The following is a 21,331-nucleotide window of genomic DNA, read 5'->3' as shown; positions in this document are numbered from 1 at the left end:
AAGGATTAAAAGTGCCTGTGGGCACATGTTTGAGCCTCTTACGAAATTGCTGCTCAGTCTGGAATGCTGGCCTGTTCAGAATAATTAGACAAAAACTGTAGTTACTGTGTTTTGGACTAGTTCTTGAGTCAAGAGTGATGGATAAAAGAAATTATAGTTTCTATCTGTGCATTAAAGGTCAAGTGTGTAACATTTAAGAGGATCTATTGGTAGAAATGGAATACAGTTTTCATAGGTATGTTTTTTTTTGCGTAAATCATCTGATAATAAGAATCATTGTCTTTGTTACAATAGAATGAGCAATTTCTATCAAGTAACTCAAGTATTTCAGTACTATGTAGAAGTAGTCTATTTGTATTTTGAGTATTCCAATGGCAGTCTCTGCTACTTTAGAAAGCAGCCTTCTGAGTACCTTTGCATAGTCATATCAGTGCACAATCCACAATAAAATAAAAAATTATTATTATAACCCTAACCCTATTGTTGTTGTATTGTTGTAGTTTTCCTGTTGTTTTCTTAAAGATTTCCTTATTTCTGCTCTTGTGACAGAAACCAGTTGTGCAAGGAGGGAGTGAAGAGGTGAACTGTCTGTATTTGTTGTGAATGCTACAAACTTTGATAAGTTCCCAGCTGACCTTGCTGTATGTTCTGCCCTGTAGATAGCATCGAGGCAAATGTGGAGAATGCTGAAGTTCATGTAGAACGAGGAACAGAGCAGCTCCAGAGAGCCGCCTACTACCAGGTGAGGCTGCAGCAGTCACTTTAAGTGTTGTCATTCAGTGAAGTCCCTGCCAATAACCATCCTGTCTCTGCTCTCTTCATCACAGCAAAAGTCCCGGAAGAAGATGTGTATCCTTGCCATGGTTTGTTCCATCGTGCTTGTCATACTTGGCATCATTATCTGGCAAGCTGCTAAGTGAAATGACTACACACAACTGACGTGTCACTACTATATTTTACTCTGCCTGCTCCCACCTGCAAGTATCTGCTTGGAATCACAAGAACAACAAAATGAGGCTAATCACTTCACCAAGGTCAGCGGAGTAGATCGATGCAGAGGGATGGTCGGAGTGGAAAACATACTTACCTGAACTGATCAAGCCTGTTTGTGTGAAATAGCTGTAAGACATCCTATTTACACTAAGAGGAGTGAATGGAGGATGGAGTGGTTAAGGGGGGTGATTTAAGATATGAAATTCCTTAATTTGCTTTGATTCATTCATTTCTTTTATTTACTGCACTAACTCTAGCTGTCACTGTATTTCAAATGTCAAAATGTTACAGGCAGTGATTTCAAAACAAATAAAATGAAAAAGCTTGTTAAAGTGAATTAATCTTTGATTTTTAGGGGCTGTAAAATATTTTTTGTTTCCTGTTGTTGTGGCATCTTCTGATAAGTGTATGAAGTGCCACTGTGGCTCCTGGTCCCCACAGTAACATTACATGGGACTTACATGACTCCTGGTGGCGATGTCAGCCGTGGTTGTAATATACATGTTGTAAAACGAAAGCTCTACTCAAATTACCAATATGAATCCAATCCATCTCTGTAAATATCACAGTAAGTGCTGCATTATATTCTACTAAGAACATTATGGATACATAATGGCAATATCTCAAAAATGAAACTCAAGTCTTGAAACGAAACATTTTTAAATTAATTTCTATGACTCCTGACAGTATGCATAATAAATGTCTTAAACACTTTTGCTTTTCTGGATGTGTCATTACTCAGTGGTTCTCCTCAAGGAGGTTTAGACATGAATTTGGGCTAGATTATGTTACATTGCTCAGATTAAGATTTTGTTCTTATGGGTTAATTACAATTTGCATTCTGTTTTTGTGATTTGTGGCATACTTTTCATGAGTTATGAGAATGGTAAACTCATCAATGTGAATGCTAAGATCTGGAAACATGGTAGCACCATTAAAAATTGTTCCAGTGGGTCAGTAAGCTCAAGAAGACAGACAATCGGGTTAAGTTTTCCTTAATTCTTAAATTAAAAAGTACCATGCATCACTATCTGTAACTGTTAAGACTTGGTTGCAAATTATTTGAGTTAGGACTTGCTGTGCCAAGCAGTTTGTTGTTCTACATACATACCTGATGTTTAGGAAATGTATGTTTATATCTTCATAAAATACACACAGTCACATTAAGAAAATGATGAAAGCTTATTCATGACAATTCAATTTAACTGTCATTAATACAGTGTGCAGACACGTAAACAAAAAAGATGGCTGCAGCTTCATCAAGACCCGACCAACATGACCAGGACATTCATTTCATAAAGTAAATTCAGATAAAGACACTAAGAAAAGGTGCAACTTGAAGTGAATGAAGTAGTGTACTACTACCTATCTAGGCTACAAACTAATGACATTTATTGACTAGGACAGCTAAAGATGGTCAAGAAAGGGGATGACACACAGCAAAGGGCCACATGTCAGATTTGAATCCATAGTCACTGCAGCAAGGACTCAGCCTTCTTCTGAACAGAAGGTGTCATCAGATAGTTTGTAGCTTAGAAACATTAGAAAATAATTTTTTTATGAGTAGTATTTCACGTCAAAAGGAATTGTTCAGATTTAACATATCCACTAAATAGGAGAGGGATATTCCAACTTTTTTATTAGTAGTAAGGATAACATCATCGACAAAAAACGATTTTGTGTGTTAAAGATCCAATTTGAAAATCACATATTAGGACAAATTGATTATCAAAGCAAGAACTTCTCAAGAACTCTAAACAGATATGGCCATTCTAGGCCATCAAAAGCCTTTTTGGGATCAAGGGAGAGTGCGGTATTGGGTATGTTATTTTCTTGAGCAGAATAGATAATAAGAAAAAAAGTGTAAGATGTCATGAACACGCTCACAAATGTTATTAGAGAAAAGCCTATTAAGTATAAACCCAAGGGGAGAAACATCTCCAACCTCTTGGAATTCATCTTAGTTACTAATTTATAATCAGTTCTCAAGAGGAAAATACACTGTACAAAATTATAAACGCTTTTGTTTTTGCCCCCATTCATCATTCAAGACTTTCTCTATGTGCACAAATCTCAAATATTGTTCAAATCTGTCAAAATCTGTTAGTGCCATCAATAAAATGCACCTGTGTTTAATTCAATTCAATTCAATTGTATTTGTATACGGCCAATTTATAACAGAAGTAAATAAAAAGAAAAGAATCTCAGGACACTTTTCAAATGGAGCAGGTCTAGACCGAACTCCTTATAACATTATTTACAGAGACCCAACAGTACCACCATGAGCAAGCACTTGGCGACAGGGGCAAGGAAAAACTGCCTGTTAAAAGGCAGAAACCTAGGACAGATCCTTCGGCTCTAGGTGGGTGGTCGTCTGTCTCGACCAGTTGGGGTGAAAGAGAGAGAGAGCGAGAGAGAGAGAAAGACAGACAGATAGACAGGTGCACAGCAACAACAGTAGCAACAAGTACACTAATAGTAGTGACTGATGATGATGAACATGACAACAGCAACGATGGGGGACAATGAGCAGTGACAACAGCAACAACAGTAACCGTACCCATAATAACAGCAATAATATTAATAACATTAATATCAGTGATATTGGCAATTGTAGTCAAGTAGGACCATGGCAGGTTGTTTGTTGTCCATAACACACGCCTGCCCATACCATAACCCCACCGCCACCATGGGCCACTCGATCCACAACGTTGATATCAGCAAACCGCTCACCCGCACGACGCCATACACGCTGTCTGCCATCTGCCCTGTACAGAGAAAACCGGGATTCATCCGTGAAGAGAACACCTCTCCAAAGTGCCAGACGCCATCGAATGTGAGCATTTGCCCACTCAAGTTGGTTACGACGACGAACTGCAGTCAGGTCGAGACCCCGATGAGGACGATGAGCATGCAGATATGCTTCCCTGAGACGGTTCCTGACAGTTTGTGCAGAAATTCTTTGGTTATGCAAACCGCTTGTTGCAGCAGCTGTCCGGGTGGCTGGTCTCAGACGATCTTGGAGATGAAGATGCTGGATGTGGAGGTCCTGGGCTTGTGTGGTTACACGTGGTCTGCGGTTGTGAGGATGTACTGCCAAATTCTCTGAAATGCCTTTGGAGACAGCTTATGGTAGAGAAATGATCAGTCAATTCGCGGGCAACAGCTCATGCTCCTGCAGTCAGCATGCAAATTGCACGCTCCCTCTAAACTTGCGACATCTGTGGCATTGTGCTGTGTGATGGAACTGCATATTTTTCGAGTGGCCTTTTATTGTGGCCAGCCTAAGGCACACCTGTGCAATACCCATGCTGTCTGATCAGCATCTTGATATGCCACACCTGTGAGGTGGATGGATTATCTCGGCAAAGGAGGAGTGCTCACTAACAGATTTTGACAGATTTGTGAACAATATTTGAGAGAAATAGGCCTTTCGTGTACATAGAGAAAGTCTTAGATCTTTGAGTTCAGCTCATGATGAATGGGGGCAAAAACAAAAGTGTTGCGTTTATAATTTTGTTCTGTGTAAGTGATAAGTGATACAATGGTCTGAGGCCACATTTACACATAGCCGGGTATTTAGAGAAACAATATTTCCCCCCCTCCGTTTTCAATAATAACATCGTGCACACATCGTTTTCAAAAAAGTTGTCATTTACATCAACCCGCATAAATACGCTGTCGAGTGCCATCATAACGATGCCAAACTTATGGGCAGCAGTGTAGGGAGAAGGATAAAGCCATGCAAGCCAATCAGAATCCTCAGAATCGACAACAACGAATAACACGAGCAGAGGAGAGACCTCTGTTTAAGTCTGCTCGCTTCAGGTATGAATTTATTGTCATATCATTGTCATGTATGTATTGTTGGCTTTGTTTCAATTAATGTATCCGTGAAATATAAGATAAGATAAGAAATACTTCATCAGAATAATTCATCCTGAAGGAAATTTCCCTGTCACAATAGTTCCGTCCATAGTGTGTAAACATACACATAAACGAGTAGTGGTAAAAGGCAAAAATGAAAAAGTAGATGAAGAGAAGTCACATCAGTCGTCCTCAAGTGCTACAACAGTACGGCAACGGGGAAGTGTTGTACAGTTTAATGTCCATTGGTAAAATAGATTTCCTGTGTATCTCAGATGTACATTTTGGGGAGATAAGCCTTCCAATGAAAGTATGTTTTAATTTCTGTATTCCTATAGTCTATTGTGAATCGTGACGTTTACTGTTAAGTACTTGTTCATAGATTGATTATGCTGAGGGAAATATAGGCCATCATTCATCATGGTAATATCAAATGTGATTATTTTTGGATAGGTTTACCTCTGCAAATGAGCATGTTTTAACACATTTTCTTTGGTCTACTCTGTAAAGGCTAAACTGAAGGGACACCGGTATGAACGGTTAAAGAGGAAGCTGCCCGCTGAGGCCCAGTGGCTGAATGCCGTTGAGGATGACAAAAATGTCAAGAATTAACTCGTGGAAATTATTGAGACCTCAGAAAAGCAGGCATCCGAAGATTTCTCCAAAATAACAAATACCCTGGATAGGCTAACATCATCAATTGCAGATGGGTTTGCTCTCCTGCGGCAAGTTGTGCAGACACCGCCACCACCATATTACAATATCCCATTTGGGTCCTTATGGACCAGTATATGCACACACGTCACCACTACACACACACTCCTATTTCCCAAATTCAGCACCAATTCAGCACTCATTCCCACCCAACTCGTCAACTGGAAACAGACCTCTTGAAGTTTTTTTTACTTAAAAAATGTTTTTCTTACTTGAAAAGTGCCTATTGCTTGAACAGCAGTACTGAAGAGGCAGCTTATATCCACTACTTTTGTTAATTTGTGAATTCCTCTTGAAGTCTAAGTTTACTTGAAATATGCCTTTATTTATTATTTGACAATTTGCACTACAGATGCCACTTATTTGCACTACTATGCTTGTCTGATTTTCTGGATTAATGACAAACAGGCAATTTCTTTTTGTGTCTGTCAAGTGTCAGATCTCTTCAGAAGTAAAATGTCTGAAACATGAAGATGTGTGTCTGTGATTATTCAATATGGGTCAAACCAGATCAACCTATTATAGAAAGCGTTCACACAGGACCATTTAGAATTTCTCATTCTTTATGTGGATAATGGCATTCTACCAAACAACATTTACACTTGGCAATGTCAATACATTACATCCAAGTGACTTGTAAACATGTACAATGTAAAGAACAGAAAACTGTAAACACATTTGCTTTAACATGTTGTAAATTTAAATGCTTAATACGCTGAAATGTAGCCAAAACATACTGCCTAAGTACTGGCATGTAAGGAGCACACAGTTTTTAGGTCTGTGATGAACATAGGCAAAATATTGTAAACTATGACAATGAGCAACTTTAAACTTTGAGATGTCATACAATGTCATACTGTCTGATACCCCACACACCCACACACAATGGAGAGAAGATTGTCCCTTTTATGGATCCAGGAATTAAGTGAGGATTCTCCTGACCCTCTCCCCTTCTGATGTCATGCAATCTCCTCTGGCAGCTCGTTGTGTGTCTGGCTGGTTTTCCCTGTCGTATTGAATTGCCTCAGCAACACTGTTGTCGTCTACCGTGTCCTTGGAAGCCTCACAGTAATTGTGCAGCATGAAACATGCATAAATTACAAAGGGAAGATCAGCCAGATTAATGTCCATGGCCCTTCTCAGGGCTCCGAACCAGGCTTTTAGTCTCCCAAACACACATTCTATCACCATCCGTGCTCGGCACAAAGATAGTCCAAAGTACTGCTCCTGGGCAGTCTTTCCCCCATTAACATATTCTTTCATAAGATATGGGAGCAGTGGATATGCAGGGTTGCTTAGTATGTAAACCGGTATGGCCTCTTGATCTTCAATGATTTGCCTTGGACAAGGAGGGATGCTTCTGTCTTTCAAGGACGTGTTAAGTGTGGAGTTGGCAAAAATACGGGGCGTTGTGCACGCTCCCAGGCCATTTCACTACCACATCCATGAAGGCATATTTATAATCGCAGGTAGCTTGAATGTTTAAGGTAAACCTCCCTTTCCTATTGATGTAATCAGTGGAATTGGCTGGTGGTTGCTTTATCTCTACATGCGTCCCATCCACAGCACCTAGGCACTGAGGGACCTAGGTTGTCTAGCTTTCCTGTGACGTGCTACGGTAAGCGTACTGACTCATTTCCAGTTTACTTCCTGCTCTGTGTACACTGTTTGGTGCTGTAGCTCTGTCAGTGAACGCTAAATCTAAAGTTGTTTTACTCGTTACAGCGGTTATTTACCCGCTTAACATTTAAACGTAGACTAGTTCTACTTAAACACTCGGAGTTTCTCCTTCTTTTAGCGACTTTTTCACTACTTTCGAAGTTTTTTCATACACGCTAGCTTCATTAGCATTAGCAGTTAGCTATGGCTTCTCCCTCTCCCTCTCCTCTGTCCTGCTCAGTGTGTCAGATGTTCAGTTATTCCTCTGCCTCCTTTAATGATAATGGTACCTGTATTAAATGTAGTTTATTTACTGCGCTGGAGGTGAGGCTTAGTGAGTTAGAGGAACGGCACCGCACCACTGAGATATCTTTAGCCGCTATAGTTAGCCAGCCCCCAGTAGCCGGTGCGGTCCGACCGAAGGTAGCTTCTGTTAGATCTGTAGATCCCCCGGTAGTTCCCGAGCTGCCGGGAAGACAGGGAGGCTGGGTGACTGAGCGAAGGAAGACTAAAACGGCGAAGCCCACAGGTCACCACCAACCCCTTCACGTTTCTAATACATTTTCCCCACTCAGCGATACACCCGCTGAGGAACCAACTCTGATAATTGGCAGCTCCATACGCAGAAACGTGAAGTTAGCGAAGCCAGCGGCCATAGTTAAATATATCCCTGGGGCCAGAGCGGGCGACATTGAATCAAATTTAAAACTGCTGGCTAAAGGTAAACGTAAATACTGTAAGATTGTTATCCACGTCGGCGGTAATGACACCCGTTTACGCCAATCGGAGGTCACTAAGATTAATGTGGAGTCGGTGTGTAATTATGCTAAGACAATGTCGGACTCCGTAGTTTTCTCTGGACCCCTCCCCAATGTGACCAGTGATGACATGTATAGCCGCATGTCGTCATTCCACCGCTGGCTGTCGAGGTGGTGTCCAGAAAACGATGTGGGCTTCATTGATAACTGGAAGCCTTTTTGGGGAAAACCTGGTCTGATTAGGAGAGACGGCATCCATCCCACTTTGGATGGAGCGGCTCTCTTATCTAGAAATATGGCGAAGTTTATTTCTAAAACCTGACAGTCCAGAGTTAGGACCAGGAAGCAGAGCTGCTGTCTTACACACTTCTCTGCGCTTTCTTTAGAACAGTCACCCACCCAAAACCCCATAGAGACTGTGTCTGTCCCCCGACCACCTAAATTATTTAAAGAAATAAAAAAAAAATAGTTCAACATAAAAATCTAATAAAAATTAAAACTAACTCCTCAGTAGCACAAAATAAGAGAATGAAATGTGGACTGTTAAATATCAGGTCTCTGTCCTCTAAAGCTGTTTTAGTGAATTAATTAATATCAGACTATGATATTGATTTACTTTGTCTTACTGAGACCTGGTTGTCCCACAAGGAGTATGTTAGCCTAAATGAATCCACCCCCCCAGTCATATTAATACTCACATTCCTCGAGGCACAGGCCGAGGAGGTGGAGTGGCAGCCATATATGATTCGAGCGTTTTAATGGACCCTAAACCTAAACTAAATTATAATTCATTTGAAAGCCTTGTTCTTAGTCTTTCTCACCCAAACTGGAAAACACTGCAGCCAGTTCTATTTGTTATAGTGTACCGCGCTCCTGGACCGTACTCTGATTTTATATCTGAATTTTCAGAGTTTCTATCAAGTTTAGTCCTTAAATCAGATAAAGTAATTATTGTTGGTGATTTTAATATTCATGTGGATGTTGACAATGACAGCCTTAGTAATGCATTTATATCATTAATAGACTCAATTGGCTTCTGTCAGAGTGTAAATAAACCAACTCATTGTTTTAATCACACTCTTGACCTTTTTTTATCATATGGCATTGATATTGAACATTTAATAGTCTTCCCACATAATCCTTTCCTATCTGACCATTATTTAATAACTTTGGAATTCATACTATTAGATTATAAGCCATTAGGCAAAACTTCCTACAGCAGATGTCTATCTGACAGTGCTGTAGCTAAATTTAAGGAGGAGATTCCTTCAGTGTTTAATTCAATGCCATGTCTGAATTTAACAGAGTCCTATAACGACTTTAGTCCCTCTGAAATTGATAATCTTGTCGATAGTGCTACAGGCTCACTACGATCAACATTAGACTCTATCGCTCCTATAAAAAGGAAATTATTAAAACATAGGAGACTAGCACCTTGGTATAACCACCAAACCCGCCAGTTAAAACAAATACCTAGGAAATCTGAAAGGAAATGGCGCTCTTCCAAATTATCAGAATATCGCTCAAATTGGCAAGATAATCTTAAAATTTATAGAAAGGCCCTCCGTAATGCCAGAGGAGCCTATTACTCAGCACTAATAGAAGAAAATAAGAATAACCCTAGGTTCCTCTTCAGCACTGTAGCCAGGCTGAGCCACATATCCCCATAAACTTAAGTAGCAATGACTTCATGAGCTTCTTCTATAATAAAATTATTACTATTAGAGAGAAAATTAATCACCAACTGCCATCAACAGTTATCAGTGGCTCTCCAAGTTCAGGGACTTCTGTCAATGTAAACTTAGATATATATTTAGACTGTTTTTCTGCTATCGATCTTCATCAGTTAACTTCAATCATTTCTTCATCGAAGCCATCAACCTGTCTATTAGACCCGATCCCAACTAGGCTGCTTAAAGAAGTTGTTCCCTTAATGGGCACTTCTTTACTGGATATGATTAATCTTTCTTTATTATCAGGATATGTACCACAGTCCTTTAAAGTAGCTGTAATTAAACCCCTTCTTAAAAAGTCCACTCTTGACCCAGGGGTTTTAGCCAACTATAGACCGATTTCTAACCTCCCCTTCCTCTCTAAGATTCTGGAGAAAGTAGTCGCCAAAGAGTTGTGTGAATTTCTACATAACAATAGTTTATTTGAGGATTTTCAGTCAGGATTTAGAGTTCATCATAGCACAGAGACAGCTCTGGTTAAAGTTAATAATGACCTTCTGACTGCTTCTGACAATGGACTTGTCTCTGTACCTGTATTATTAGATCTTAGTGCTGCATTTGACACCATTGACCATAATATTCTTTTAGAGAGACTTGAGCATCAAATTGGCATTAAAGGAACCGCACTAAGCTGGTTTAAGTCATATTTATCAGATCGCTCGCAGTTTGTACATGTTAACGATGAATCTTCAATAAATACTACAGTTAGTCATGGAGTTCCACAAGGTTCTGTACTTGGACCAATACTATTTACTTTATATATGCTCCCTTTAGGCAACATTATTAGGAATCACTCCATTAACTTTCACTGTTATGCAGATGATACGCAGTTATAGCTATCAATCAAACCCAATGAAATTAATCAATTATCTAAATTACAAACATGTCTTACGGACATAAAATCCTGGATGACCTGCAATTTTCTGATGTTAAACTCAGAAAAAAACAAAATTCTTGTTCTTGGCCCCAAAAACCTTAGAGACTCACTGTCTAAAGATATAGTTACTCTAGATGGCATTAACTTGGCCTCTAGCACCACTGTCAGGAATCTTGGAGTTATCTTTGATCAGGATTTGTCATTTAACTCCCACATAAAGCAGACCTCTAGGACCGCCTTCTTTCATTTACGTAATATTAGAAAATAGGCCCCCTTTCACAGACAGATGGAAAAAAACTAATCCATGGCATTTTACTCAACTGCATAACTGCAACTCTTTATTATCAGGTTGCCCCAATAAGTCCATTAAAACGCTCCAATTAATTCAGAACGCTGCAGCACGAGTACTGACAGGAACTAGAAAAAGAGATCACATCTCTCCTGTACTAGCTTCTCTGCATTGGCTCCCTGTAAAATGTAGAATTGAATTTAAAATCCTCCTCCTCACCTATAAAGCTCTTCATGGTCAGGCCCCTTCATATCTTAAAGAGCTCATAGTACCCTATACCCCTCTAGAACACTACGTTCTCTGAATGCTGGGCTACTTGTGGTTCCTATAGTCTCTAAAAGTAGAACAGGAGCCAGAGCCTTCAGTTACCAAGCTCTTCTCTTGTGGAACCAGCTTCCAGTTGTGGTTCGGGAGGCAGACACCCTCACCACATTCAAGAGTAGGCTTAAGACATTCCTCTTTGATAAAGCTTATAGTTAGGGCTGGATCAGGTGAGTCCTGAACCATCCCTTAGTTATGCTGCTATAGGCCTAGATTATCGGGGGACTTCCCATGGTGCACTGAGCTCCTCCCTTCCTCTCTCTTTCTGCACTCATTCATGTCCCATTAATGCATGTTACTAACTTCACTTCTTCCCCGGAGTTCTTGTGCTTTCTCGTCTCGCAGGTTCTCATGGATCCTGGTGGAGCCTCCTGCCATGGTCCTGCTTGACTGCCATTGCCAATACTGTTGTTGCTGTGCACCTGTCTGTCTGTCTGTCTGTCTCTCGCTCTCTCTCTCTCTCTCTCTCTCTCTCTCTCTCTCTCTCTCTCACCCCAACTGGTTGAGACAGACGACCAACCACCTAGAGCCGGAGGATCTGTCCTAGGTTTCTGCCTTTTAACAGGCAGTTTTTCCTTGCCCTTGTCGCCAAGTGCTTGCTCATGGTGGTACTGTTGGGTCTCTGTAATTAATGTTGAAGAGTTCGGTCTAGACCTGCTCTATTTGAAAAGTGTCCTGAGATAACTTCTGTTATGAATTGGCGCTATACAAATAAAATTGAATTGAATTGAATTGAATTGAGGGAGGCCATGAGCTTGCGCAAGTTGCTGGACAGCAGCTTTGGTTTTCGGCAGTGTCGTGTAACACTCAGCCTGGCAATCACGATACGTGTAACACTCAGAACAGCCAATTTAGGAGGCGTGTAACTCTCAGCCAGCCAATCAGGAGGTGGTTAACGCTCAGCCATTCATGAGGCCTTTGACACTCAGCCAGCCAATCATGACCCGTGTAACTCTCAGCCAGTCAATCAGGAGTCCTTTGACAGGCGTGTAAAACTCAGCCAGCCAATCAGGAGACGTGTAACACTCAGCCAGCCAATCAGCCAGCCATTCAGGAGGCCTTTGACACTCAGCCAGCCAATCAGGAGGCGTGTAACACTCAGCCAGCCAATCAGGAGACATGTAATACTCAGCCAGCCAATCAACAAGCCAGTCAGGAGGGGTGTAACACTAAGCCAGCCAATCAGGAGTGGTGTAACACTCTGCAATCAGGAGGCCTTTGATACTCATCCAGCCAATCAGGAGGCATGTAACACTCAACCAGCCAATCAGGAGGGGTGTATCACTAAGCCAGCCAATGATGAGGTGTGTAAAACTCAGCCATCAGGAGGCCTTTGACACTCATCCATTCAATCAGGAGGCGTGTAAAACTCAACCAGCCAATCAGGAGGGGTGTAACACTCAACCAGCCAATCAGGAGGCGTGTAACGCTCAGCCAGCGAATCAGAATGGGTTTAACTTTCAGCCAATGAGGAGACCTTTAACAGTCAGCCAATTAGGATGCATGTAACAATCAGTCAATCAGTATGCATGTAAAAATAGCCAATCAGGATGGATTTAACAACCAGCGAATTAGCATGCATGTAAAATTCAGCCAATAAGCATGCATGTCACATTCAGCCAATGAGGAGGCATTTAACAATTAGCCAATTAGGATGCATGTCACAATCAGCCAATTAGTATGCATGTAACAAATAACCAAAAAGGATGGATTTAAAAATGGGCAAATCAGGATGCATGTAACTAATAGCCAAAAAGTATGCATGTAAAAATAGAGTCGTGTAACACTCAGCCTGGCAATCACAACGCGTGTAACACTCAGAACAGCCAATTTAGGAGGCTTGTAACTCTCAGCCAGCCAATCAAGAGGTGGGTAGCACTGCGCCATTCATGAGGCCTTTGACACTCAGCCAGCCAATCATGACGCATGTAACTCTCAGCCAGTCAATCAGGAGTCCTTTGACAGGCGTGTAAAACTCATCCAGCCTATCAGGAGACGTGTAACACTCAGCCAGCCAATCAGGAGGCCTTTGACACTCAGCCAGCCAATCAGGAGACGTGTAATACTCAGCCAGCCAATCAACCAGCCAGTCAGGAGGGGTATAACACTAAGCCAGCCAATCAGGAGTGGTGTAACACTCTGCAATCAGGAGGCCTTTGATACTCATCCAGCCAATCTGGAGGCATGTAACACTCAACCAGCCAATAGGAAGGGGTGTAACACTAAGCCAGCCAATCAGGAGGCGTGTAACACTCAGCCATCAGGAGGCGTGTAACACTCAGCCATCAGGAGGCCTTTAACACTCATCCATTCAATCAGGAGGCGTGTAACACTCAACCAGCCAATCAGGAGGGGTGTAACACTCAGCCAGCCAATCAAGAGGCCTTTGACACTCAGCCATCAGCAGGCCTTTGACAGGTGTGTAACACTCAGCCTGCCAATTAGGAGGCGTGTAACACTCAACCAGCCAATCAGGAGGGGTGTAACACTAAGCCAGCCATCAGGAGGCGTGTAACACTCAGCCATCAGGAGGCCTTTGACACTCATCCATTCAATCAGGAGGCGTATAACATTCAGCCAGCCATCAGGAGGCGTGTAACACTCAGCCATCAGGAGGCCTTTGACACTCATCCATTCAATCAGGAGGCGTATAACATTCAGCCAGCCAATCAGGAGACGTGTAATACTCAGCCAGCCAATCAGCAGGCGTGTAACACTCAGCCAGCCAATCAAGAGGCCTTTGACACTCAGCCAATCAGGAGGCCTTTGATACTCAACCTGCCAGTCAGGAGGCGCGTTACACCCAACCAGCCAATCAGGAGGCGTGTAACACTCAGCCAGCCAATCAGGAGGCTTTTGACACAGCCAATCAAGACGGTTTTTGACAGGTGTGTAAATCTCAGCCAGCCAATCAGGAGGCATGTTACACTCAGCCAGCCAATCAGGAGGCGTGTAGCACTCAGCCAGCCAATCAAGAGGCCTTTGATACTTAACCTGCCAATCAGGAGGCGTGTTACACTCAACCAGCCAATCAGGAGGCTTGTAGCACTCATCCAGCTAATCAGGAGGCGTGTAACACTCAGTCAGCCAATCAGGACTATTTCTAACCTCCCCTTCCTCTCTAAGATTCTGGAGAAAGTTGTCGCCAAAGAGTTGTGTGACTACATAACAATAGTTTATTTGAGGATTTTCAGTCAGGATTTAGAGTTCATCACAGCACAGAGACAGCTCTGGTTAAAGTTAATAATGACCTTCTGATTGCTTCAGACAATGGACTTGTCTCTGTACTTGTATTATTAGATGTTAGTGCTGCATTTGACACCATTGAGCATGATACTCTTTTACAGAGACTTGAGCATCAAATTGGCATTAAAGGAACCGCACTAAGCTGGTTTAAGTCATCCTTATCAGATCGTTCTCAGTTTGTACATGTTACTAATGAATCTTCAATAAATACTTCAGTTAGTCATGGAGTCCAGCCAATAAGCATGCATGTCACATTCAGCCAATTAGGCAGCATTTAACTTTCAGCCAATTAGGATGCATGTCACACTCAGCCAATTAGTATGCATGTAACAAATAACCAAACAGGATGGATTTAACAATGGGCTATTCAGGATGGATTTAACAATGGGCTATTCAGGATGCATGTAACTAATAGCCAAACAGAATGCATGTAAAAATCAGCCAATCAGGAGGGGTGTAACACTAAGCCAGCCAATCAGGAAGTGTGTAACACTCAACCAGCCAATCAGGAGGGGTGTAACACTCAGCCAGCCAATCAAGAGGCCTTTGACACTCAGCCATCAGCAGGCCTTTGACAGGTGTGTAACACTCAGCCTGCCAATTAGGAGGCGTGTAACACTCAACCAGCCAATCAGGAGGGGTGTAACACTCAGCCATCAGGAGGCCTACGACACTCATCCATTCAATCAGGAGGCGTATAACATTCAGCCAGCCAATCAGGAGGCGTGTAACACTCAGCCAGCCAATAAAGAGGCCTTTGACACTCAGCCAATCAGGAGGCCTTTGATACTCAACCTGCCAGTCAGGAGGCGTGTTACACTCAACCAGCCAATCAGGAGGCGTGTAACACTCAGCCAGCCAATCAGGAGGCTTTTGACACAGCCAATCAAGAGGGTTTTTGACAGGTGTGTAAATCTCAGCCAGCCAATCAGGAGGCATGTTACACTCAGCCAGCCAATCAGGAGGCGTGTAGCACTCAGCCAGCCAATCAAGAGGCCTTTGACACTCAGCAAATCAGGAGGCCTTTGATACTTAACCTGCCAATCAGGAGGCGTGTTACACTCAACCAGCCAATCAGGAGGCCTGTAGCACTGAACCAGCCAATCAGGAGGCGTGTAACACTCAGCCAGCCAATCAGGAGGCTTTTGACACAGCCAATCAAGATGGTTTTTGACAGGTTTGTAAATCTCAGCCATCCAATCAGGAGGTGTGTTACACTCAGCCAGCCAATCAGGAGGCGTGTAACACTTAGCCAGCCAATCAGGAGGCATGTACACATACGATAAGCCAAGACATTAGACTCATTGCAAGTGTGACGTGTTACGGTAAGCATACTGACTCGTTTCCGGTTTACTTCCTGCTCTGTGTACACTGTTTGATGCTGTAGCTCTGTCAGTGAACGCTAAATCTAAATTTGTTTTACTCGTTACAGCGGTTATTTTCCCGCTTAACATTTAAACGTAGACTAGTTCTACCTAAACAAGAAGTTATTCCTTCTTTTAGCAACTTTTCGCTATTTTCAAAAGTTTTTCATGCACGCTAGCTTCAGTAACATTAGCAGTTAGCTATGGCTTCTTCCTCTCCCTCTGCTCTGTCCTGCTCAGCGTGCCAGATGTTCAGTTATTCCTCTGCCTCCTTTAATGATAATGGTTCATGTATTAAGTGTAGTTTATCTACTGCGCTGGAGGCGAGGCTGGAGGCGAGGCTTAGTAAGTTAGAGGAACAGTACCGCACAACAGAGATATCTTTAGCCGCTATAGTTAGCCAGCCCCCAGTAGCCGGTGCGGTCCGACCGAAGGTAGCTTGTGCTAGCCGTCCCTCGGTAGATCCCCCGTTAGATCCCCCGGTAGATCCCGAGCAGCCGGGAAGACAGGGAGGCTGGGTGACTGAGCGAAGGAAGACTAAAACGCCGAAGCCCACAGTTCACCGCCAACCCATTCACGTTTCTAATAAATTTTCCCCACTCAACAACACACCCGCTGAGGAACCAACTCTGATTATTGGTGGCTCCATAGTCAGAAACGTGTAGTTAGCGAAGCCAGCGGCCATAGTTAAATGTATCCCTGGGTCCAGAGCGGACGACATTGAATCGTATTTAAAACTGCTGGCTAAAGATAAACGTAAATATAGTAAGATTGTTATCCACGTTGGCGGTAATGACACCCGTTTACGCCAATCGGAGGTCACTAAAATTAATGTGGAGTCGGTGTGTAATTATGCTAAAACTATGTCGGACTCCGTAGTTTTCTCTGGACCCCTGCCCAATGTGACCAGTGATGACATGTATAGCCGCATGTCGGACTTCCACCGCTTGATGTCGAGGTGGTGTGGACAAAAACGATGTGGGCTTCATTGATAACTGGAAGCCTTTTTGGGGAAAACCTGGTCTGATTAGAAGAGAGAAAAGAGATGGCATCCTTCCCACTTTGGATGGAGTGGCTCTCTTATCTAGGAATATGGCGAAGTTTGTTTCTAAAACCTGACAGTCCAGAGTTGGGACCAGGAAGCAGAGCTGCTGTCTTACACACTTCTCTGCTCTTCCATTAGTACAGTCACCCACCAAAAACCTCATAGAGACTGTGTCTGTCCCCCGACCACCTAAATTATTTAAAGAAATAAAAACAAGAGGAGTTAAACATAAAAACCTAATAAAAATTAAAACCAACTCCTCAGTAGCACAAAATAAGAGAATGAAATGTGGACTGTTAAATATCAGGTCTCTGTCCTCTAAAGCTGTTTTAGTGAATGAATTAATATCAGATTATGATATTGATTTACTTTGTCTTACTGAGACCTGGTTGTCCCACGAGGAGTATGTTAGCCTAAATGAAACCACCCCCCCAGTCATATTAATACTCACATTCCTCGAGGCACTGGCCGAGGAGGTGGAGTAGCAGCCATATATGATTCGAGCGTTTTAATGGACCCTAAACCTAAACTAAATTATAATTCATTTGAAAGTCTGTTCTTAGTCTTTCTCACCCATCCTGGAAAACACTGCAGCCAGTTCTATTTGTTATAGTGTACCGCGCTCCTGGACCGTACTCCGATTTTTTATCTGAATTCTCTGAGTTTTTATCAAGTTTAGTCCTTAAATCAGATAAAGTAATTATTGTAGGTGCTTTTAATATTCATGTGGATGTTAACAATGACAGCCTTAGTAACGCATGTATCTCATTAATAGACTCAATTGGCTTCTGTCAGAGTGTAAATAAACCAACTCATTGTTTTAATCACACTCTTGACCTTGTTCTATCATATGGCATTGATATTGAACATTTAATAGTCTTCCCACATAATCCTTTCCTATCTGACCATTATTTAATAACTTTTGAATTCATACTATTAGATTATAAGCCATTAGGCAAAACTTCCTACAGCAGATGTCTATCTGACAGTGCTGTAGCTAAATTTAAGGAGGAGATTCCATCAGTGTTTAATTCAATGCCATGTCTGAATATAACAGAGTCCTATAATAGCTTTAGTCCCTCAGAAATTGATAATCCTGTTGATAGTGCTGCAGGCTCACTACGAAGAACATTAGACTCTATCGCTCCAATAAAAAGGAAATTATTAAAACATAGGAGAATAGCACCGTGGTACAACCACAAAATCCGCCAATTAAAGCAAAAAGCTAGGAAATCTGAAAGGAAATGGCGCTCCTCCAAATTATCAGAATATCGCTCAATTTGGCAAGATAATCTTAAAACCTATAGAAAGGCCCTCCGTAATGCCAGAGGAGCCTAATATTCAGCACTAATAGAAGAAAATAAGAACAACGCCAGGTTCCTCTTCAGCACTGTAGCCAGGCTGACAAGAGAGCCACAGCTCTATTGAGCCACATATCCCCATAAACTTAAGTAGCACTGACTTTATGAGCTTCTTTTATAATAAAATTATTACTATTAGAGAGAAAATTAATCACCAACTGCCATCAACAGTTATCAGTGGCTCTCCAAGTTCAGGGACTTTAGCTAATGTAAACTTAGATATATATTTAGACTGTTTTTCTGCTATCGATCTTCATCAGTTAACTTCAATCATTTCTTTATTGAAGCCATCAACCGGTCTTTTAGACCCGATCCCAACTAGGCTGCTTTAAGAAGTTGTACCCTTAATTGGCACTTCTTTACTGGATATGATTAATCTTTCTTTATTATCAGGATATGTACCACAGTCCTTTAAAGTAGCTGTAATTAAACCCCTCCTTAAAAAGCCCACTCTTGACCCAGGGGTTTTAGCCAACTATAGACCGATTTCTAACCTCCCCTTCCTTTCTAAGATTCTGGAGAAAGTTGTCGCCAAAGAGTTGTGTGACTTTCTACATAACAATAGTTTATTTGAGGATTTTCAGTCAGGAGTTAAGAGTTCATCACAGCACAGAGACAGCTCTGGTTAAAGTTAATAATGACCTTCTGATTGCTTCAGACAATGGACTTGTCTCTATACTTGTATTATTAGATCTTAGGGCTGCATTTGACACCATTGACCATGATATTCTTTTACAGAGACTTGAGCATCAAATTGGCATTAAAGGAACCGCACTAAGCTGGTTTAAGTCATCCTTATCAGATCGTTCTCAGTTTGTACATGTTACCAATGAATCTTCAATAAATACTACAGTTAGTCATGGAGTTCAGCCAATAAGCATGCATGTCACATTCAGCCAATTAGGCAGCATTTAACTTTCAGCCAACTAGGATGCATGTCACACTCAGCCAATTAGGCGGCATTTAACTTTCAGCCAATTAGGATGCATGCCACACTCAGCCAATTAGTATGCATGTAACAAATAACCAAACAGGATGGATTTAACAATGGGCTATTCAGGATGCATGTAACTAATAGCCAAACAGTATGCATGTAAAAATCAGCCAATAAGGAGGTGTGCAACACTCAACCAGCCAATCAAGAGGCGTGTAATCCAATCCAATCCAATCCAACTTTATTTGTTAAGCACTTTAAAACAACCAAATTTGACCAAAGTGCTGTACAGGAGAATAAATAAGACATCATAAATAAACGACATAAAAGCTCACTTGAGGCGCAAAATTACATATAAAATACAACAATAAAATGAACAGAAAAGAAAATATGAGTAAAAACAATATAATAAAAGTAATTAATTAATAATAAAAGTCACGCAATAAAAAGCAATGAAAATAAGAAATTAAATCAAGTAAATAAAGTCGACATCTTACGAGGTGTCAAAGGCCACAGAGAAGAGATGGGTTTTAAAATGGGTTTTAAAAACAGACAGAGAAGAGGCCTGTTTATTAATTAGGAGCAGACAAAGCAAAGGCACGGTCCCCTCTGAGTTTCCGCTTAGTTTTAGGCACACTCAGGAGCAACTGAGTAAAATGACCTGAGAGAGCAGGCTGGTATATAGGGGTGTAGAAGCTCAGAGAGGTAGGGCGGGTCAAGACCATTCAGGGATTTAAAAGCAAATAAAATAATTTTAAAATGGCGTAACACTAACAGCTAATCAGGAGGTGTGTAACACTCACCCAGCCAATCAGTAGGCTTTTGACACAGCCAATCAAGAGGCTTTTGACAGGTGTGTAAACCTCAGCCAGCCAATCAGGAGGCGTATTACACTCAGCCAGCCAATCAGGAGGCGTGTAACACTCAGCTAGCCAATCAGGAGGCGTGTAACACTCAGACAGCCAATCAGGGAGCCTTTGACACTCAGCCAGCCAATCGGGAGGAGTGTAACACTCAGCCAGCCACTCAGGAAATGTGTTACCCTCAACAGGCCAATCAGGAGGCGTGTAACACTCAGCCAGCCAATAAGCAGGCATGTCACACTCAGCCAGCCAATCAGGAGGCGTATAACACTCAGGCAGCCAATCAGGAGGCCTTTGACATTAAGCCAGCCAATCAGAAGGCGTGTAACCCTCACCCAGCCAATCTGGAGGCGTGTAACACTAAGGCAGCCAATCAGGAGGCCTTTGACATTCAGCCAGCCAATCAGAAGGCGTGTAACACTCAGCCAGCCAATCAGGAAGCGTGTAACACTCTGCTAGCCAATAAGGAGACGTGTCACACTCAGGTAGCCAATTAATTCAATTCAATTTTCAATTCAATTTTATTTGTATAGCGCCAATTCATAACAGAAGTGATCTCAGGACACTTTTCAAATAGAGCAGGTCTAGATCAAACTCTTTAAAACATTAATTACAGAGACCCAACAGTACCACCATGAGCAAGCACTTGGCGACAAGGGCAAGGAAAAACTGCCTGTTAAAAGGCAGAAACCTAAGACAGATCCTCCGGCTCTAGGTGGGTGGTCGTCTGTCTCGACCAGTTGGGGTGAGAGAGAGAGAGAGGGAGAGAGACAGAGAGAGAGAGAGAGCGAGAGACAGACAGACAGACAGGTGCACAGCAACAACAGTATTGGCAATGGCAATCTAGCAGGACCATGGCAGGAGGCTCCACCAGGATCGACAAGAACCTGCAAGACGAGAAAGCACCAGAACTTCGGGGAAGAAGTGAAGTTAGTAACATGCATTAATGGAACATGAATGAGTGCAGAAAGAGAGAGGAAGGGAGGAGCTCGGTGCACCTGTTGTGGAAATTTCTCTGCTGCTGGTGAAGAATGAGATAGAGAACTTCTGCCAGCCGACAAGTTTATTTTCTTTGCAAAGAAAAGGTCAATCAACACACGAGCGGTCAAAGATGAAGAAAGACCCCGAAGATGGGGATATCTAAACATTTATACCTGAGGACCACCTCTTTCACACCCCTTTGTCTGCTGTAGGGGTCTGGCCCTCCAGGAAGTGCTTTCCCACCCCTCTGCCCACTGCAGACATCAGGGCCGACCCCCTGCTGGTGTGTTTTACATATGAGGTGTACTGCAGGATCTTGCATTCAG

General features: G+C 42.2%; 1 protein-coding gene and 2 long non-coding RNA genes across 7 annotated transcripts in view; 2 read left to right on the top strand and 1 right to left on the bottom strand.

Moving 5' to 3' along the window:
* LOC127372022 (syntaxin-12) overlaps window positions 1-1,706 on the top strand; it is a 29,171-nt gene extending 27,465 nt beyond the window's left edge. For all 5 annotated transcript variants that reach the window (XM_051415389.1, XM_051415388.1, XM_051415387.1 and 2 more), the window contains 2 exons: window positions 660-742; window positions 828-1,706. In XM_051415389.1, coding sequence (XP_051271349.1) covers window positions 660-742; window positions 828-920 — 176 coding nt within the window. In that variant the 3' untranslated portion in view covers window positions 921-1,706. The remainder of the gene's footprint in view (window positions 1-659; window positions 743-827) is intronic.
* The window catches only part of LOC127372058 (uncharacterized), a 205,930-nt gene extending 185,023 nt beyond the window's left edge, over window positions 1-20,907 (top strand). The window contains exon 3 of the long non-coding RNA XR_007886503.1: window positions 20,835-20,907. This is a non-coding gene — a long non-coding RNA (uncharacterized LOC127372058). The remainder of the gene's footprint in view (window positions 1-20,834) is intronic.
* LOC127372056 (uncharacterized) lies at window positions 8,145-17,408 on the bottom strand. The gene is made up of 2 exons (XR_007886501.1): window positions 17,056-17,408; window positions 8,145-8,428 (listed from the first exon to the last, which is right to left on the bottom strand). It is a non-coding gene; the product is annotated as an uncharacterized LOC127372056 (long non-coding RNA).
* Window positions 20,908-21,331: the final 424 nt, after the last annotated feature.

This window comes from Dicentrarchus labrax, unplaced genomic scaffold (assembly GCF_905237075.1).
Source record: "Dicentrarchus labrax unplaced genomic scaffold, dlabrax2021, whole genome shotgun sequence".
In the NCBI taxonomy this organism is placed as follows: Eukaryota; Metazoa; Chordata; class Actinopteri; family Moronidae; genus Dicentrarchus; species Dicentrarchus labrax.
Note: the sequence above shows the minus strand (reverse complement) of the source record. Positions and strands in the feature narration are given on the sequence as shown.